General features: G+C 40.5%; 1 protein-coding gene and 1 long non-coding RNA gene across 5 annotated transcripts; one reads left to right on the plus strand and one right to left on the minus strand.

Moving 5' to 3' along the window:
* Window positions 1-901: 901 nt before the first annotated feature.
* On the plus strand, window positions 902-20,273 carry zgc:153184 (uncharacterized protein LOC751652 homolog). 4 transcript variants are annotated; one of them, XM_061826693.1, is made up of 7 exons: window positions 902-1,299; window positions 12,820-12,903; window positions 12,980-13,051; window positions 13,680-13,748; window positions 15,535-15,654; window positions 16,065-16,289; window positions 18,862-20,273. In XM_061826693.1, exons 1-7 carry the CDS (start codon window positions 1,216-1,218, stop codon window positions 19,165-19,167), a joined length of 960 nt encoding a protein of 319 aa, XP_061682677.1. In that variant the 5' UTR covers window positions 902-1,215; the 3' UTR covers window positions 19,168-20,273. The 4 variants fall into 4 exon arrangements, with proteins under 4 accessions (XP_061682677.1, XP_061682679.1, XP_061682680.1 ...); XM_061826695.1 differs by lacking the exon at window positions 15,535-15,654 and having other exon boundaries at window positions 951-1,299; XM_061826696.1 differs by lacking the exons at window positions 902-1,299; window positions 12,820-12,903; window positions 12,980-13,051; window positions 13,680-13,748 and adding an exon at window positions 13,758-14,019.
* Window positions 14,926-16,042, minus strand: LOC133504462 (uncharacterized). Its single transcript, XR_009795963.1, has 4 exons — window positions 15,905-16,042; window positions 15,514-15,680; window positions 15,162-15,378; window positions 14,926-15,063 (listed from the first exon to the last, which is right to left on the minus strand). It is a non-coding gene; the product is annotated as an uncharacterized LOC133504462 (long non-coding RNA).
* Window positions 20,274-20,966: the final 693 nt, after the last annotated feature.

Genomic DNA, 20,966 nt, shown 5'->3' on the forward strand with positions numbered 1-20,966 from the left:
TCAGCTAAATGCACTTTAAGGTGTGAATAAAACCAGTCTTGGGGGGCGGGGGGGGGGGGGTGTAGGAAAGTCTCTTGAGGAGGATCAGGTGTGAAATGGCGTCAAAAGTGACACTCCGGTGAAGGAGAATGAGGAGGTTGTGGACGGGTGAGGGGGTGTTGGATTTATGGTTAAATGCAAAGTGGAGAAAGACTGACAACAGGAGTAATGATTCAGGTTTGGAGAGAGGCGGGGCATTTATGAAAAGCTGTTGGGGGATATTATGCACTAGGGGGGACTCCAAACAAAACATTAGATTAAATACAGAATCCATCCAATATAATCAAATAAAAATCCCATGAAAGAAAATAAATCACATAAATGCTTGAAAAATGAACTTAAATACATTTTGAATCAACATGGAAAATATAAACATAAATTTAATGACATTCCAATAAATATAACTGAAATATGAGGAAATAAAAATAAAATAGGAGGAAATAAAATTGAAAGTAAATACGGATTAAATGTATGACAAGTCAATTAAATAAAATTAAATGCAAGGCAGGTAAAGACAGTGAAACTTGACCCTAAATATTAAACAACCTGATTACTTTGTTTTCAAACAGCCTCAATTAATCAATGATCTAAATATATTTTGCATTGAAGACCCTTCAGCACCTTGAAGATATACAATTGTCCTTATGATCACCAGAGGGAGCTCAAGTCAACTCATGTTGGAGACTGGAGCGCTCCTTCTTCACCGCGTTCCCCCCCCCCCCAAAAAAAAAAATATAGAACTGTAATACTTAAGACAATACAAATTATGGAAAAAAATGAAAATATAAAAGTCTCTAATTTTATACCAAAGTTTTGTAGCAAACAGAAACAGTTCCCTGTGGTTTAAAGTGACTTGAAAAATGTTAAATGGTTAAAAAAAATGAATATTAAATGAATGGATATTTTGTGAAGGCGTCCATCAAACGCGAGCAGGGTTATTTTTGTAAAATTTAGAAAAAAGAGAAACGGTTTTGAAGGAAGCGCTCGTTCTTATTTTGTTTTGAAAGCTCCATTAGGAAGTTATACTACTCAAGATGGCGGTCTTGATGGCTCCTTGGAGACCAGTATGAGTAAAAGTCGCCTTCTTCCTTCCCCTCCTCCTCCTCTTCCTCCTCCTCCCCCCCTCCTTGTCCATTGGGCTCATTTGTGTCCGGATACAAACACTTTTCTCGTCATATGCACACTGTTAACTACAAGACGTCACGATATCAATCCCAAAGAGAGCAGACCTTCAAGTGGGGACCATTCTCCAGGATGGAGGTAACAACTAAGTTCCTGTCCTTAAAAGTACTTTTTAAAATGTGTTTTTAATTATTGCCAATTACTTGGACTTTTTTTTTTTTAGTACAATCCAATACGTTTTTAAATATTTTAAGTACGTAAATTTCAACCAAACGTAAACAAATTAGTCTATCCTATTTTGTACAAGAGGCTCCAAGTTTCCCCTAAAAATGGATGGGTGGATGGATATTTTGTAAAAAGATTTAGCCCAAGTTTTAAAGCTGTCACTTTTTTTTTTTGTCATGTATTTTTTTGTTGTTGTTGAATGCAAAAACTTTTTAAAGTTGTTTTTCAATGAAAAGTGAATGTGTATTTATATATACAAATATAACAAAATATAGCAAAAGGTTAAAACATTTCATATCTTTAACGTCAATGCTGTTTTCATTGAGCTAGGTAAACCTAACTTGTGTGTCGTGGTTTTTTTTTGAGGGGGGGTTTACAAGGCAGAAATCTAAATTATGAGTAAAATTTAGATGTCGATTAAATTTACAAAACTTCTCAATACAAACACAATCAAAATACCATTTCAGTCATAATGCCATGAAAGCTCTACCTAGCTAAAGCTAGCATGTTTTTTTATACCTGCAGTTTAAATTACTATTTAACACTTTCATTGAGCTAGCTCAACCTACCTTGTGTATTATGTTTTTTTTTGTTTTGTTTTGCTTTACAAGGCAAACATTTTAAAAGTTTATTTTGAGTGAAATGTAAATGTTTCAATTAGGTTTACAAAACATCTCAAGATAAACGTAATCGAAGATCCTATTTTCAATGATAACGCTGTTAAAGGCCAACCAGGCCAAAGCTAGCATGTTTTTTTTATATATATATACAAAGTTCAAAATGTAATTTTGAGTGACAAAAAAAGACAAATTAAAATCAAAACGTACAAAAGAGTAAACTTGAACTTAAAGTCATGTTTTTAATGCTAATGCTAATCCCGTCTGTTATGCCTGGGAATGTTTTATTTATTTTTTGCTAAGGAAAAGTGTTGTTGTTTTTTTTTGTTTGTTTTTGTTTTTTGTTTTTTTTTTGCGACTTTTCTCCTCAGGAGGCACCAGTGGAATAAAATTTCAGAATTTGGAAATTTGCATTAAAACTTGCCACTTAAGCCTGAAAACATTCAGTCAATTAACTAGCTGGCCATGTTAGCCTGTTGACATTGAAACCAGCTAGCCATTTTTTACAGATTGACTACCGTAGTTAGCCAAGTTAGCATGTAAACACTCAATCTAATTAGCTAGCTAACCACGTGAGCATGCCAACCTTGAGTCAAAGAAACTAGATCACTGCTTGAGCCTGTGCATTCCCACCAAATGCAAGTTAAAGTATGAAGGCGACATGATTACAACAGCCAAACGCTCTTGAGAAATACTGCGTCACACACAACATTCAGGAGTTGTTGAACAGGACACTGCTGGGTAAATAAAACCCGCGTAAGTAATTTGCGAGGCAAAAGTTGGTTTCGCATCAGGCGTGAATGCAACATAAATGTTCAATCAAATAAACTAGCTCGCAGCTGTAACCTGGAAACGTCCATTAAAATAAACTAGCTAGCCAATTTAGCCACGGGGAATATACTGTAATTGTAAAATAGCTCTCTTGAAAGATACTCTGTAAACATTAAAATAAACTACACGGTAGTTTGCTCACCCCAGGTATTTATTTAAAGCAGAATTATCTTTATTTTGCCAAATATGTTAATAAAAGACACATACATTTAAAGACCATGTATTTTTAAGAAGCACTTTGGTTTTTTCAACGAGTATTTGACTGTTTTCCAATTTACTTTGGCGACTTCTCTGTGGTGCTATATCCCTGCCGGCCTTTTTTTTTTTTTTTTTTTTTTTTTTTTTTTAGTAGCCTCCTCCCTTTAACAGCAAAACAAGATCTTTTTTTTTTTGTTCTTAAAACTTATTCCCTAGTATTTCCTGTGTCGTGAGGGGCCGCCCTGAAGCATGTGAGCCAGCACGTTATCCCGGAGGATCTGATTGGAACACCAGATTCTCGGGGTTGCTGAATAATGTCGACAATGCTGGAGAAATCAAGTGCATTCCTCCCAATGTTACGTCACGAGAAGTCATTTGACATGTTTTGGAGCCGCTAACGTCGTAGTAAAACTCTTGATTGGCGGCACATGTCACGTCGGAGAGTTAGTTTGCAGGGTGGATGACTGTACTTTAATAGGAAACACATACTACATCGGGGACAGATCAAAGTGAAGCTTTCCCGAGTTAACACAATACTGTGTCCCATACAACAAATATTTAAATTTTTTTTTGTCTTTTGGGAAAATGCAACATGGATAGTTTGTGTGCTTTGAAAGAAAAGTGCAAGGTCAATAGTTTGTCATCTTTTTAGGAATGTTTCACAGCAGCAGTTTGCGTTCATTTTAACTCCGTGCAATGTGAATATTTGAAGAGTTTGTTTTCAAAATGAGACATCTGTTTTTTTCATTTTGAGAAAAGGGCTTGGTATTGAAGTGAAAACAATAAACTCAATTTATGTTTCTAACTATTGGGGGATGGAAAGAGATGCTAAAAAGTAACTAAACACCATACTACAAAAAAATATTGGCTTTAATATTCACCGAGTTTTTTAAATGACAATTTCATTTTTTCTCCAAAATGAGACATATCCAAACATTCTATTCTTGGCAAAGTGAGACATATCCAAATTTCGACTTAAACCTTCAGGAGCAGCTGTATTTTTTTAAAAAAATCAGTTGCTTTTGATAGGCAATCATGAAAACTATTTGCCTTTCAACATTTCAAGCATTTTAAAATAATATAATAACCATGACCACCACATTTAGAGAGTTAGGTATCAGAAATAAGGGTCAGTCACCAGTCACAATTTTCACAATTAGCTCACTAATGTCAGATGTTGAAAAAGGAGATGAAAAAATGGGAATTTCTTTTAAAAAGGTGTTTTTCAGTTATTTAGAAACTGTTTGTTCAGTATGAGGTCTTGGAAAGGCTGAGTTTACATCATTGTAATTTTATGTATCTGTATGCGATTCTGCAATCTGACATCTGCAGGCATTGTGTCACTCAGTTGATTAATTTTGTTTATAAGTTGATGTGAGATCATTAAGAAAGTAAACTGCTTCAAACCAGTCTACCAAGGTTAATATGGGTTGCGAGGGATACCAGCAGAAAAAAAATAGGTAGTCGATCTCATACACACACCTCCAAAATGAAATCAGTTTCAAACTCACAAATTCACTGTTTGAAATCTGACTCATTGAATCTGCTTTCTTTTGATTTTATTTATAGCTGTAAAATCAAACTCGGCATTAGCATCTCTCTCAAACGTGGGCACAGCCATTTTGGATGATGATGTGGAAGATACCGGAACTTCCCTCTAGACGAATTCTGATTGGATGCTGCTTGCTTCAGCAGCGCACGCTGATTGAACGAAATTATGTCGCATTTTGCTCTAAATAAGATCTCAATATGTCGCATTTTGAAATAAAACGCGATCTTCCTTGGCTGATATAGAACGATATGTCGCACTTTTAACAAAAATCAGAGTATCCCGATAACTACCATTCGGAGCTGGATAATTTTGGCGTGAGTTTCGTAAATCTGAAAAAATGCCTATGTCGCGTTTTGAAAACAAACTCTTCATTTCCTTTTAGGAAAGTGTAGCATTAATAGTTTGCTTTCCTTTTCGGAAAGTGCTACGTAACAAGTTATGTTTTTAGAAAGGTGCAGCATTATTAGTTTGTCTTCTTTTTTAATACAACATTGAACATGAATAGAGCCGGGAAATGAGTTTTGTTTCCTGGTATGTAGAACCGTGGACTAGCGGTGAGCACGTTGGAGGTTTTGGGTTTGTTCGCATGGTCTCCCCCGTGTTTAAAGGGGAATTCCAGTGGTTCGCATTAACAATGTATCCAATAGGTCATGTAATATGTACTCTATTTTGACAATGTGATGTTAAATCCTCTCTCATTTAATAGCGTTTTGAGAAGATTTTTATCGACAATTACGAATTTTCAGGGGCGCTGCCATTTTCGCGAGTCATGTGACCTACGTGCGCGGATTTGACATGTACCATGCCGCAACAAAGGCTCATTTACATGCGACACCATTTATGCCCGGCGCTGATTTCTCGTATTTATCCTAATCTGATGAAGAAATAGCAGTATCAGTTGATTGGGAAGACGGAGTAATATTTCCATACACAGCCGTGAGCGGCAGAGCTCCGGGGCTCGGGGGAGCCGTGAGCTCGCTCCCCGAGCCGTGCAAGCGAGCTCCGGGGATCAGGGGAGTTGTGATTCCCTTGCCAGTTCATCGGGAAGACGGAGGAATACTTCCATACACCGCCGTGAGCTGCACAACCGATACTGCTATTTCTATAAATCAGCACTGGGCATTATGGTGTCACATGTATTCGAGCCTTTGTTGTGGCACGGTACACGTCACATCCGCACACTTAGGTCATGAGACTCGAAAAATGGCAGCGCCCCTGAAAATTCAGAATTGTTGATAAAAAATTTTCTCAAAACACTAATAAATGAGAGAGGATTTAACATCACATTGTCAAAATAGAGTACATACTACATGAGCTATTGCATACATTGTTAATGCAAACCAGTGGAATTCCCTTTGAAGTGATTTTTCTCGAGCCCTGCGATTGTCCGACATCCAGTCCTGGGTGTATGCCGCCTCCTCCCCGGAGCCAGCGGGATAGATTCCAGCTCTAATGGACAACTAGATCATATTCTGGACTGTTCTGTTTAGTACCAGCGGCTAAAGTGATAGCTGCCTGGCTAAAGTGCGCAGTCTCGCCCGTTTTCTTACATTTTCGAGTGAAACACAACAATGTTCTTTTCTGTAGTAGGTTGGCTATTTCACAGGTTGCTATCTTGGGAATGAGTTTTAAGAACTGTATGTTCAAGCGATGATTGACAAACACAACAGTGTCACATTTTCCTGAAGGGGCTCCTTTTGCTTCCAAAAAAAGTATCTTGCAAACTGCATTAACGTTCTATTTCCACCATGTGGAGGCCCAGACAACAGTTGAGCTTCAGTATGTGACCGGATTTGTGGTCAGAGGCTGGGGGGAAACCTCGTTATTTCCCCGGTGCTTAAATGTTCTTGAGGAGACCTGCTTGCAACCTGCTGGCGCACCACTCAAGTCAAGTCCAATTCTTGCTCGGTCTGAAGCTTTTCCAAAAGTGAGATGATGTCAGTGAAGCATTTAATGGGCCTGTTTTTGCGCTTTGCTGCCATCGCAACCGCTGAGTCGTTGAGGAGTCGGGTCGGGACTTCTCCGTGTTAATTTAGATCCTGAGTTATGGACAAACACTGCTGTGAATAGCGGAAATCCTTGATTAATTGCTGCCCAATTTAAAACGTTTATAATTGCTTGTAGATAAGTAAAGATGGCGGCAAACCATGACTTTTGTTTCAGTGAAGATTCCCCCCTGACTCATTATAGTCACGTAGAAAATTAGTTATTGGTGTCAAGGAAATTTCTGTATGTGTAAGTGATACATTTTGACTCTTCTCAAACCGTTATATGCCAGGGAGGAGCTATGTTTAGTCCGGGTTGTTAGAGGAAGTTACAGCGAGTCTTTGTGGCATTGTGTATTTTTGCGCCGCTAAGTTGCGATTAAAAAGCTCAAGTGCTCTTGTTTTTGCTTGACAGTCGCTATTTTTACGGGTTACCAAGGTGGCATTCATTCTTTTTTTTTCTTTTTGTTTTTTTTTTTTTTAAGAAATCAAGTAACAATAAGCGGCAGCTGGTAAAGCGTTGGCCTCACAGTTCTGAGGACCCGGGTTCAATCCCGGCCCCACCTATGTGGAGTTTGCATGTTCTCCCTGTGCCTGCGTGGGCTTTCTCCGGGCACTCCGGTTCCCTCCCAGAGGCCCCGCAGCTCAGTGGTTAGAGCACTGGTTTGGTAAAACAGGGGTTGTGGGTTTGTATCCCACTGGGGCCTCCACTCCCTGAGAAGGGTTGCGTCAGGAAGGGCATCCGGCGTAAAAATTGTGCCAAACATATATGTGCGTTCATCAGAGATGACACGCTGTGGCGACCCCGAAAGGGACAAGCCGAAAGAAGAAGAAGACTCCGGTTCCCTCCCACATCCCCAACATATGCAACATTAATTGGACACTCTAAATTGCCCCAAGGTGTGCCTGTTTGTCTCTATGTGCCCTGGCTGGCAACCAGTTCTGGGTGTACCCCGCTTCCTGCTTGTTGACAGCTTGGATAGGCTCCAGCACTCCCTGCGACCTTCGTTAGGATAAGCGGCAAAGAAAATGGATGGATGGAAGTAACAATACGCCTTTTATCGGTTTTGACACAAGTTTGCAATGTTGCAAAATGTTTTGGAATCATTGTTTTCCAATTTCGACGGAGTGTGGATTGCTTTCGTTTTTTACTACACTAACGCTAAACAGAGGCAAAGGCTAAAACCTCTGCTAACAACCCTATCTAAACTTAACTCCCCCCATACATACAAAGCCCTTCAAAAATGTTTTTACTTAGACAACAATTTCTACTTTCCCATTAATCTGTGGTTTTGCACTATGTTGTGAGATCTTACGGTATTACAGAGAGCGTAAACATGACATTTCTCAAAGATAGCTTAGATTCATTTTTTAAAAAATCAGATGAATTTTTAATACTAAGGGATGACTGTATACTTTTGTGACGTTTCCATCTACAGTTGTGGCGTACATTAGAGCCTTTTTAATCAATGTTTTGCATGTCCATGTGAACCGGGACTCCGATTTTCCTCGGACGTTAAGTAAACTTACCTCAAAGTGAACACGCAATGTGTTTTCCTCCTTTGCTATCAGCAAAAAGTCAAACCCTGAGCCTGGCGAGTTTCCTTGAAAAAGTCTGTATGGTGCTCAGAGATAGTCAGGGTGGGAACCGCAGGGCGGATAAGGAGGCCCGAGAGGAGACCCCAAAGCAGCCACTATTTAGGGATGACAAACAACTACAGACATGCCGTCAGCGTTCAAAAGTCACTCTGCAGGTTGTTGTCGATCTGAGGGAGCTCCAGGAAAAGGAAATGTTGTTATCTCCACTTTATCACTGGCCTCCTTCTCAAGCAGAAGCTACTCAAAACGTGTCAGTCGGTGTTGCCTTTTTTGGTTGTGCCAATGCAAATATGCAGACTCAGTACTTCCTCTCTGTGGCTCAAAGTAAAGACATGCTTTACTACTACTACTACCAAGACTGGCGGGTCACAAAGGGGTCAGTGTTGTTTTACTTGGGGGTTTGACGTGATTATTTCTTAAAATCAGTGGCAGTTATTTGCAAAATAAACACAAAATCACTCCTGCTTGTCAAGTTCCGAGCTATCTTCTAAATTGTTTTTCTCCATGTAAAAATTTTATTCCAGGCTCGTAATGGTACTGGTATAAAATTTTGAAAAGCTGTAGAGCGCAATCTTTTTAAATCAACCTCAAATAATCTTGAGTTTGAGTGGTACTCCCTCACAGTTCTGAGGCACATGGTTGGTGGTTCAAATCTCATGTCTGGGCTTGCAGTGTGGAATTTGCAGCTTGTACTTACGGCGTTTTGTTCCGTTTGATAGCTAGCACCCAAGCTAGTCATTAGCATTATTCCTTCAGCAACTTGTTAATTTGTGGAGTATCTCGTGGGTGGAAATTAAATTTTGTATGTAATTAGTGTTTAATGGATTGTCTGGCTTATATTGTGATCCAATGTTGTCGTAGCTTCCATTTTCTGTTCAGTGGTTGTAGTCACACTTTACTCCCGATAATAAAATACAAAACTCACTTATGGCATGAATTTTCCTTCAGATTCCTCAAAGTTTTCTAGAAATTGTTGGTGTAACTGCATTTTACACTTTTGATGCCATTTCAGTCTTTCTAAAGAATCATTTTCTGACCACTGGATTTATGCAAACAAGGCTCCAGGCTCTTGAACCAAGCATAATTTTTTTTCCTTTTTTATCAGATCGAATTGGATTTCAATACGTGCTGCTTTCACATCCATAAGGATTGTCGAAAAGCCCCAGCAAGACACAATAGACGTCTCTTTACGCTCCTCTGCCGGGTCATACGGGAAAACCTCACGCGTGCATCGATAAAAACGACACCTCCCGCGGGGGGAATCAACTTTATCTTGTGATGAACAAAGCTCGTCGAAACTTTTCCCACGAGGAAAAAGACTAAACCGCGCAAAAAACGGAAATCGGGATTGGTTGCTGGAGAGTCTATGACGTCTAAAGAAATCCGCATGAAACGCTCCACCAAATTTGGACTAAAATGATACAATGGTGGTTTTTGAACAGGTTCCAAAGTGCAGCATATGACAGGAAGCACAGTCAAACCTCAACAGTGTCAGCACTGTTATTTGTCCTTGTGATCTTTGATAATTTCATAGAATCAAACATTCCATAAATCCCCTCAAGTCAGCAAATTCTTTCTTTGTCGCTGTATCTAAGACATCTTTTTTAATAGCTTCTTTTGTGACTAAGATCCAAGGGATTTTTCTGTTGTATAATTCATAACAAGCAAAACATTTTTATTGCTTCAGTTGTTTAAATTGGTGGCCAATCAGATGCCATTTCCGTTTTTGCAGATTTGATTGTGTTTGTATCCAGGTGACACGAGTTTTAAAAATGAACACAAAATTTAGTTTACGTATACTATAACAGAAAAGTCATGCAAAAAGTTTCAGGACTAGACGAAATTGAACAGGAAGTCATACATTTGGTTTTGACGCCACCATTTTTGGTGAATTCCAACTGTGATGAACTCCTGCAAGGAAATTTCCCTGAATGATTCCCGAGAAAGAGCAAGTATCCTCGTTACTCGAGATGGGCGACCCTAAATCGCAAAGCTTTTTGGCCCACGGCCCCTCATGTGGGCGCCGTGGTACGCTGTGACGTATTCAGCTCACCATCTTTGGCAAATTGTCAACATCCGAACTGGTTTGTACCTTTTCCCATGCTTTCCTTATATAGACGCGCTTCGTCGCAGGCTGCGTTTTTAGTATGTTCCAGATGTACTCAGGCCCATCCCGGGACCCTGCGTCCCAGGGGCCAGACAAGAGTGGGGGGTTAGGCAGCAGAATCGCAGGCTTTTGTTATGGGGGCTTTTTCCCAGGCCTGTCCTGCCCCCAGCAAGAGTCTGCCCAAGTCTCAAATTCCCACCCGAGTTCCCCGTACTGTACACCCTGCTTAATATGGCTCGTCGATAAGAGGATCGGCCATGTGCTGAGAAAGATAAGATGTAAAAGTATGTCATTATCAAACATTTGGGTTTACTAAGAAAAAAAAAAACAATCTCAAGTTCGAATGAGCTTAGTTGATCTCAACTTGGGAACGATTGTCATAAACCTGATCAATAGCAGAGCAAGAAAAAAAAATCATGATTTTTGAATGATCTCAACACAACAACTACTTTGCAGTCCACTAAAGTAAACAATGTTTGGGCTATTAATACCATCCATTTTCTGAGCCGCTTATCCTCACCAGCGTCGTGGGAGTGCTGGAGCCAATCCCAGGTGTCATCAGGCAGGAGGCGGGGTACACCCTGAACTGGTTGCCAGCCAATCGCAGGGCACATGGAGACAGACAACAATCGCACTCACAATCACACCGGGGCAATTTAGAGTGTCCAATTAATGTTGCATGTTGTTGGGAGGAAACTGGAGTGCCCGGAGAAAACCCACATAGGTACAGGGAGAACATGCAAACTCCACACAGGGGGGTCGGGGATTGAACCCGGAACCTCAGAACTGTGAGGCCAACGCTTTCCAGCTGCCAGCTGCTTTTATGGTCGGCTACACAAAAGGTAGTCAACACTCCAAACATTTTTTGACCCTCAGAGTTAATGAGTTATTTTTTTAGGAAGAGTTTAAGCTATTAAACTTATTTTCTATTCATCCCAAAAAAAAGTTAAAACTACAAAGTCCGACTGAACAGTGACTTTCTTGGGCACACAATCAGATTGTTTGGCTGGCAGGAAGGCGTTAAAGAGTTAAGAGGGGTGGGTGGTCCCGGGGTGTTATTCTGGGCCGTGGTTCAGGGCGTCAGCGGCGGCTGACGCTCTGATGTCATGCGTTTGGGCGGCGGCGGTGAGGTCATCCTGACAACATGACTGAAGGAAAAAAAAATTAAAAACAGGAAAATAAAGCTTGTGATTAAAACGTGTGTATCTAGCTCAGGAAGGGTTTTTTGTGTGTACGTTGCCATGGGTTACGCTGCAAAATGTGCCCGCGGGCATGCAGGGGAGGCGAGCATTCTCACCTAACAATTGGAGGCCTGCGTTTTATGGCAGTCAACAAAGCAAACGCGCACGGGAAATCGCCATGCTGTTTTTTTGCTTCTAGTCAGCTTATCAACGCGAAGCGATAAAGAGACGGCGGCAAGATGATGAACAGCTGTGGTACCCGGGGAACGAGTGAGTGAGAGAGAGAGAGAGAGGGTCTCACTTCCTGTGGACACAATCGATATGTACTGGATGTGATAACATGACAGAAAAATGGAAATAAAATACAGCACGCTCACAAGAGATGCTGGTTATTAAACATTAATGCATGGCCATTGCTTTATTTTGCTAGCTGGACTTGACTTGCTCTAATGATGGAAAAATGCTGATGTGAATGCTGGCCAGCTAGCCAGGCCTCTGAAGTCAATTTGGAGTCTGATCGGTTAAAGAAAAAAGTCGTATCGCTAATGTAGTTGGCCGGTACAAATGCTTCTGAAAAGTTTAGCCAAAATACACAACATTGGTAACATGGAGGTGAAAATCTAATTGGAGAAATATTCTTACAGCCACATGCACACATTGGAGCATACAAGTAGTCCAGGTAAGAGAAGGGCTGCAAAAATATTTTCAACATTATTCTTATTCTTGGAAAGGTAAAGAGGGAGAATATGAAAATAATTATAAAAATGTTCAAAGAACAAAAACATGGCCAATATTTACATTATCATTAAAAGGTGCCTCTATTTTTTGTAAACATTACAATGGTCTATTTGACAAAATAACAGGAGGATGTTAAAGAGCCTTAATTTGGCGTTAGTGCCATGGAGTTGCATTATGAAATAAAGACACACAGGTATGAATATGGATAATTGAAAATCTATTTTGTTATGATGCACACACTCATGCATATTATAGATTAATATGTATCTCCCCCTGCCCCCGGACAGCTATTGTGCTTGTCCCTGTGGTGGCAACACAAATAGAAGATTGCAGGATTAAATAAATGTACACAAATATTCATTTCATTTTAAAAAATTCAGTCAGTCGTTTGCACTGGTTATACAGTATAATGCACTCTGCTGTAAGTCAAGCACGCTGTTGTTTTTATGTGTGTTTAATAAATGATTAAAGCGGTACAGAAAATGGATGGATGCGTAATAATTCCCTTCCAAGTATTTTTTTTTTTTTAAAGTGACAGACTCGCACCATTTCCTGTGTCAGAAGCATTCAATGTCATTTAAGGATGAATGTTTCTTCTTGCTTTCTATGCTTGTTGCCCAACAAGGATTCTCCATCCAAGCTATCGGTGGCTGAGCTGGCTGGCAGGTTCAAAGGTCACATAGTGCCCATGTCCAACGCACATGACGAGGTTAGGCACATTTAAAATCAATTTTACCGGAGAGAGAGACACATTTGTGCTGTAATCTATTCCTCTTGTTCCGCAGTCTCCATTTCGACGAAAACCTCCATGTTCGCTGAGGTTTCCGGTTCGAGAAGATGACGTGCAAGAATCCGATGTGAGTTATTTTTACGGCTTTCGTGATGCACCTCATAAGAAGTAATATCAATCCATCATTCCATTTTCTTTTGCCGCTTATCCTCAAGTGGGTCGTGGGGAGTGCTGGAGCCTATCCCAAATGTCAACGGGAAGGAGGCGGGGTATACCCTGAACTGGTTGGCAGCCATTCGCAGGGCACTCACAATCACACCTAGGGGCAATTTAGAGTGTCCAACTAATGTTGCATGTTTGTGGGATGTGGGAGGAAACCGGAGTGCCCGGAGAAAACCCATGCAGGTACGGGGGGAACATGTAAACTTCACACAGGCGGGGCCGGGATCTAACCCAGGTCCTCAGAACTGTGAGGCCAACAGCTTTACCAGCTATGACACCGTGCCACCCAAGAAATTATATGTTACAGTATTTTATTCTCAGTCATGATGATGGTGTTGCGTGGAAACGCTCAGGTTTTTTGAGTTGGTATTAAGAATATTAAAAAAAAAAAAAAGGTTTATGAAACACTGAATAGGCCGAGGTCGAAATTGTACTTGAAAATGTTTAAATTAATGCTTCGCCCCATCTGCAGTCAAATAAATCCATTTATGTATACAACATGAAAACGTTCATGATCGTGTTTTGTTTTCCAGACCGACGTCGTTTCCACAAGCCCGATTAAAATCAGGATGAAGAGCTCCAACATCATTGCGAGACTTCAGGTACTGCACTGTGAGCGCTGAAAGTCAGTACTGCCACCTGCTGTTCCACCACCGCCACAACTTTTGGTTTGGAGAGGTGGTTGAGGAGGGTGATGGGGTTGGATGGCGCGCGTGTCCCCGATGAGCTCAGATTAACGAGCTAATAATGGGATCACGGGGCCCGCGGGGTTCTCGAGCAAGGCTTTAAGTCGTCAGCGTTGTCACATGCACCGTGGCAGCCATGGGACAAAAGGGCTGCCGCTTCTCCCTTTTCTTTTTTTCTCCTGTGCAGGTAGGTTTACCGATGCTTAAATAGTTGGGAAATATTACTTTCATTGATTGTTTGTATGTTACAGAGCTAGTATTTGAAATATATTTTCTTATTAAGCCACATTGGGGATATGGTTTCCCTCAGAGGGCCTTTGTTGCCAGAAAAAAACATGCAAATACATAGTGACCTATACTGTACACCTACTGACAGGCATGGTGACATATATATGCAATTTAATAACTTCCAAAGCACTTCTGGTTAGCCGCATTCAAAATTTTGTTGCCTCGTGCTCGTGGAATGACAATGAAGTTGAATCTAATTAATTTACAGTATACAGTACATAATGACCCCCGCAATTGAGTCTTGTGTACTGTACGTACACAACAAATTGAATTAAAATTCAGAAAGCACTCAAGTATTAAATTATTGTTCATGTTATGTTGGGAAGGGATTTAGTAAAGGAAAAGTGTTTGTAATGTCTGTAAAAGTGAACAAAAATTGCAATTTTTTTTGTAAAATGTAATGTAAAAAAATGTAAACAATCATTTAGCATGAAGCAGACACACTATATCTGCTGTGGTGGTGTGTTGGACTGGATTTGATGTGTATGGCACCTCCGTAATAGTGGTTTATTTTCTGGTTTCCTCACAAATTATAAAAAATGTATGCGTGGAGGTTGACGTGTGGATGAATTTGACAAGGGGAAACCGAGGTAAAACGCTGGATTCATATAGTCTATGGTTATTCATGCGCAAAACATAATCCTTCTTATCAGGATCTGAGTTTGTATTACTGTGACATCAGTCATGGAAACTGTAGAAAATCCTGCAGCGTGAGACAAGCAACAACAATGTGGAAATAAGAGGTGGTCCTGTGGTTGCAGTGGATGTCCGCTTATTTGCAGATATGAATCAGAATCCAACGTCTGCTGGTTTTAGTTTGCATTGTTCAATCGCGCCTCTCTGAGGGAAGGAGCTGGATATGGAGAGTCCAAGAGGATTTTGCATGGTCTTGTCTTAGTTCTGGCAGTCTGGAAGTTCTCAAGGGAAGTAGGGTAGATGCCCTCTTTTGTGGGATCACCAAACCAGAATGTGATGGATGAACACAGGACTGATTTGATGACTGCTTTTACAGCTATCTCAGAGGCCGTAGGAAATACTTACATGCTCTGCTGGGCCTTTTTGAGGATGGCGTTGATTTTTTTTTTTTTTTTTTTTTATGTCCACTTTGGGTCCTGAGAGACTGGAACTTTGAGGTCTTGACAGTTGACATGGTGCAGTGGGACAGCGTGATGGGCAGCTCTGGCCATGGATGTGTCCTGAAATCCACGATCATCTCTCGAGCACGTTCAGCTCCAGGTTGTGTCGGCCGCTTCCACAGCTCCAGCCGGGGTGTGTTGAGGTGCAGTCGTTCACGTGGAGAGAAAAGAACAGCGGAGAGAGGACACATCCGTGAGGCGCCCCGGGTGCCGGTGGTGCGTGCGGATGATGCGGTGTCCCCCTTCCCCAGCCTCACCTGCTGTGTCCTGCTTGTCAGGAAGCTGTAAATCCACTGGCAGATGGCAGGCGAGACGCTGAGCTGGAGAAGCTTGGAGGAGAGGAGTTCGGGGATGATGCTGTTGAACGCAGACCTGAAGTCCACAAACAGGATCCTCGCGTAGGTCGCCGCACCGTTCAGGTGTTCTAGGATGAAGTGTAGTCCATGTCAGATTGCCATGACCAAGCTAGACATTTTCTTTTAATAGCAACCACAATTGTATTTTATTGCTATTGTGAACTTGAAAATGACTGAGACAATCAGCCCTGAATAATACGAAAATAGTAATTGTGCCAAGGAAGTGAAGTGATAAAACTCCACTGCGAGACTAATGTACGGTATGTAGAGGAGAGAATAATGTTAGGCTTACCGATGATATTGGTGAGAACATTTTATACGAGATGAGACTGAGGACCACCGTAGCCAAGTGGAGGCGATGAAACATTGTGTGTTGTCAATTGTGGTATTGTTAGCAAGCCAGCCACTTTGATAAAGGAGCACAATTTGTTTCCCCGCCGTTTCCCCCGCAGGCCAATCTCGCTCTGTCGCCCACCACCCTGCTGCCGTCGCCCAAGGGTGCCGAGTTGAACCGGGAGCCCGATTCACCGCCGCCCCCCGCCGCCGTCGAAACCACCGTGACCCCTCTGAACCCCACCCTGCGGTCCGCCCGGCTGTCCGTCGAAGAGGAGGAGCAGGAGGAGCCCGCCGGCTTCAACAGCCCTCCTGAAGGTGCCACGCTCCCCAACTTCCACAAGGTGATGTCACCCCTTGGCTGCATGTGGAGTTTAGATATTTTTGTCCAATCAGATTTCTCAGATTTCAGCCTTTATGTGTTACTATGCCAAACTAATCTGCTCACGACCTTCAGCATTCGTATTGCTGCCCTGTGCAGCTGTTTAAATCGCTTTCCAATATAAATGCAGTGCTTTGCCACCATCTTGTGGCTTTATGGTGCCAAGCAATGACTGAATGTTGAAGTTTGGGGAGGGCGTCAGTTACTTCCGGATTTTCGCTATGGACGGGTTTCCAATTATGCCATTTTGTGTGTCATAAACGGCAGAGAGATTTTTTTTTCAATCATTGATTCATCCGATTGGTGTAAGGGTGGTGGTGACGTCATTGGACACCTATCCATTGGTAAAAGGGCTCAATTCGGCCCACAATAACAACATTTTTCTGGAGTCTGATTGGTTGGTCAGAGCGAACCGCTTTTAACAAGCAAAGCACGTCTGGAAGCGATCTCCACATATAATCCATTGAATAATTCCCATCTCTATTAAGTATACTATATTTTATTTCATCTTATTTTTAGATCATACAAATATGTTATAGACTTATGAACTGTTATACTATATTTGAATTTTACCTTGTCTTTATGCTTTGTACATTCGGAACCCGATAGTTTCGGTATTTAGAAGTTTAAATATTGGGCGGGATACTAAAAAATGTGTAGCTCATGAATTTCCCTGTGTATTTTACCCGCACACGTGTCCTACTGCAGGTGTTTTCTTTTTGTCACCTTGACATGGACACGCCCCGCGGCTATTTGCAGAGCGAATTGTGACGTCACGGGGTTGGGGGGGGGCATGGCGTTTTAGTTTCAGAGATGTCACACCCCCCAGATTATCTTCAGCGGCGTGCAACAGTGAAGGCGTAATCCTATTAAGTGTTTTTAGAGTAACTTCACTTGGGAGCCTTTGTGAAGTTCTCACTCACACACAAAAGACTTGGTACCGATGAATGAGTTATTGCTAAAAATTGTGATTTTTGTTTTTAATCAACCGAAGCGGGGGCCAATAATCACGCTTCAGTTGACATGGGGTCCAGTAAGGGATGAAAAAATTCAAAATGTGAAAGCATTTTTCTTTTGTGTAAACAAGAACATTTTTAAATGACATTTGAGATGAAGCAGGTAAATAATTTTCCAATCAATGAAGGCTTTTCAAATCAACAAATCAATGAATAAAATAATCATCTTCTGTTAACGAATGGGCAACATCAGGAGATTTTCTTTTTTTTTTTTTTTTTTAAATGTAACATTTGTAGATTTACTGATTTGGAGAAAATGCATCATATTGTCTTTTTAAGAAAGAGCAAAATCAATGATTTGTCTTTTTTGGGGGAAGGTGCATCATCATTAGTTTGTCTTTGTCACCTTTTGTGATCGTTAATTATCAAATCAATTCAGTTTGAGGCATTTGGAGATTTTGTGCAGCAGCCTTGCAGCATTGCATTGTTAACTTAGTCGAAAACCAGCAGATGGCGCAATTAATGCACGTATTGTATGTTCTAGCATTTCATTGTCTCGACTATACAGTATATAATTTCCATTTATTTTGTGCTAAATTCATTTCATTTTACACAATTCTGTTTAATATCATGAGAATATTCGTTTCTCCCATAATAACAATTAACAGTCTACAAACTGGTGCAGAGTAACATAAAAATGTTTGATGTTTACATTAAGGTAGTCTTCTTTTTTTCCAAATTTCATTTAAGAAAGTTTTAGCTCATTTTTAAATCATTTTATGACTTTAACATTCAATCATGTATGTTTTTTGAACATTTTTACGGCCTTGTTTAAAATACTTACATTAAATACTTGTGTGGAGTTGCATCATTATTTCAGCATTAGCTTCACATGATTTAAATTTTTAAATACTGATTTTGTACACTTTAACTTATTTTTATATATCTAAATGGTTTTATTTTTAGTTTCACTTTATTGTTTTTTTCGGACTATGATCATCACCATCATTTTTTGTGAATCATTTATGATGTCCTTTTATCGGGTTTCCAAGACAGGTTGGGTTGGAAATGCCCAGAATGTCCTTTTCCGTGTTATTCTAGTGACTCAATTAAACCTGGACAGATTTATCATATTTTAATATGTAAATAAGCTTTGCTCTGATTGGATTGCAGTTCTTCTTAATTTAAATATGAAAAAGAGTTTTGCTCTGATGTCCCAGCTTCTTGTAGGGGCCAAGCAATCACAGTCGGATTGCATTTGGATTCGGTGATGCGGTCTTATCATTGTGAAACTGAATTCTTTATCAAAAAGCTTTATATGTATTGTTTGAATCAACGCCAGTCCCGTCTTGCCCCTGAATGTGCTACCTTTTGAGATTAAAAACCAGACTTGGACTCAGACACATCAGGCCAGCTATACTGTAGATAATGTCAACAACACTGCAGAGGAGTTGTGCGAATGATCAATAATCAATGCGACAAGTAGAAATAGCGGTTCCCAAAAATCAACTAAGAGTTTTGGGCCAACTGCAATCATCGTCATTTGAGTGAAGTTAACCTTTCCTCCACGTCTCACAGACTCGAGTACGGCTGTCGTTCAAGAGGCGTCCGCCCACCAGACAGCACAGGAGGTCAGCGGGGGAGGAGGCGTCGCTCTTGCAGTCGCCGGGCGAGTGCACTTCAGTCGAAGCCAACGGGGACGGCGTTTTACAATGCCCGGACCGGGTCACTCTCGAAGAAGGCGAGGGTGAAGAGGACGAGCGCAGGGACAGTCAAGAGAAGCAGGGGGCGCGAGCGAAGACACCTCCAGAGGACGAAGAGGAGACTCGGGGAGAGGAGGAGGCGCGGCGGCCCCAGCAGATGGATGGTGGAGATGCCCGCTGATCGGTCAAATGTGACTGCAAAAAGAAGAAAAAATCCGGAAAAAATGATTTCGGAATATTTCCCCAAGTTTTACAAAAAAAAAGCCAACTTGCCTGCTCTGACGCCCTCGGGTGGCCCTTATAGAACAAGCCCTGAAGTGTATATGTGGACAATATACCGGACAGTACATTGCTGTTGATCGATCGATAGCCACGCGGGAGTACACGGGAGTACGAGGGCCACCCTGAAAAGAAAGGAAAGAATGACACTAAAAAAAATGGAAGCTGTCATCTTACCAGAAACATAGTATTTTTTTTCCAAATTTATCTTTTATAATTTAAAGTCATAATTTTAAGGAAATAAAGTTAGATTATTTAGATTTTTACATCTTTTCCCCCCCTCAAAAACATTTTCACTTTATTCTCTCAATATCGGGTCTTGTATCTTGAAAATATACAAGTTTATTCTTGCATTAGAACAACTTTAATTTTGGAAATATGTTCTTTCTCAAAAGTTCGAAAATATATGATTTCATTCTTATAATATTTTGACTTTATTCCTGTAATATTATGACTTTAATCTAAAAAATATTCAACTTTCCTTTCTCGTAAGTAGACTATTTTTTAAATGAAAATATATAATTTTATCATAATGCTGGACAGCAATTTCAGTCTTAGAAATATAGATTTTTTTTCCCCCAAAGTACACCAATTTTTGGGAGGAAATGCATGATTTTATTGTTGCAATATGTCTTGTAAAATTACAAATTTAGTCTAAAAATGTCCACCTTTTCTTTCTTAAAAATACACTTTTGTTATACTACACTAGTATTTAAGTATAACAATCTCAATCTCAAATATAGAGGTTTTTTGTGAAAATATAAAACTTTGATGGCGGCACGGTGGAGCAGCTGGGGTTCAAATCCCGGCCCCACCTACGTGGAGTTTGCATGTTCTCGCCGTGGCTGTGTGGGTCTACTCCGGGCACTTTGGTTTCCTCCCACATCCCAAAATCATGCAACATTAATTGGAGACTCTAAATTGCCCTTAGGTTTGATTGTGAGTGCGGCCGTTTGTCTGTTTCCATGTGCCCTGTGATTGGCTGGCAACCAGTTCTGGGTATACCTCGTCTCCTGCCCCTTGACAGCTGGGATTGGCTCCGGCACTCCCGCGACCTTTGTGAGGATAAGCAGCACAGAAAATGGATGGATTAAACTTTTCTGCTTTTTTTTTCCCGCAAAAATACAGTTTTCCACTTTTCCCTTTAGAAGATTGATATTTCGGTGTAATTCTGTTTTCTTTTCAGTGTGGCCCTTTAACATTCCTTCATAGCAAGCTTCAATATATAGAATTTATTTTTATTTTGATGAGACAATATTTTTGGACTTGTATATAACAAATATTTTAATAGACATGAATGTAAAAATGTATGTATGAATGTAAAAAAAAAAAAAAGACCCACTGGTATGATGTACTTTGCTTGCATAGTTTTTCATGTGTGTCATTTACCGGTTGTCTTTCATTTTAATCCACACTAGGCTGGAGTCAGGCAATTGGAAGCCATGCGCAACAATAAACCGCTTCCTGTTTGTGTTCCATAAAAATCTGTCTTCAAATGTATTCTGAGTCTAATTTAAAATTGTATTACATTAAATAAAACCACGAGTCATATTGATGCAATTGATACAATGCTAGCATTGTAATGTTACATTCTTTCAGATGTAATTGGCTTTCCTAAAACGTACAGAATTACTCGCTGAAATAAAGATCGATTTTTTTTTATCTGTGCTTTATAAATCATTGACTTAGCAAACACGAATT

The sequence above is a fragment of the Syngnathoides biaculeatus genome, chromosome 8, assembly GCF_019802595.1.
Source record: "Syngnathoides biaculeatus isolate LvHL_M chromosome 8, ASM1980259v1, whole genome shotgun sequence".
Taxonomy (NCBI): domain Eukaryota; kingdom Metazoa; phylum Chordata; class Actinopteri; order Syngnathiformes; family Syngnathidae; genus Syngnathoides; species Syngnathoides biaculeatus.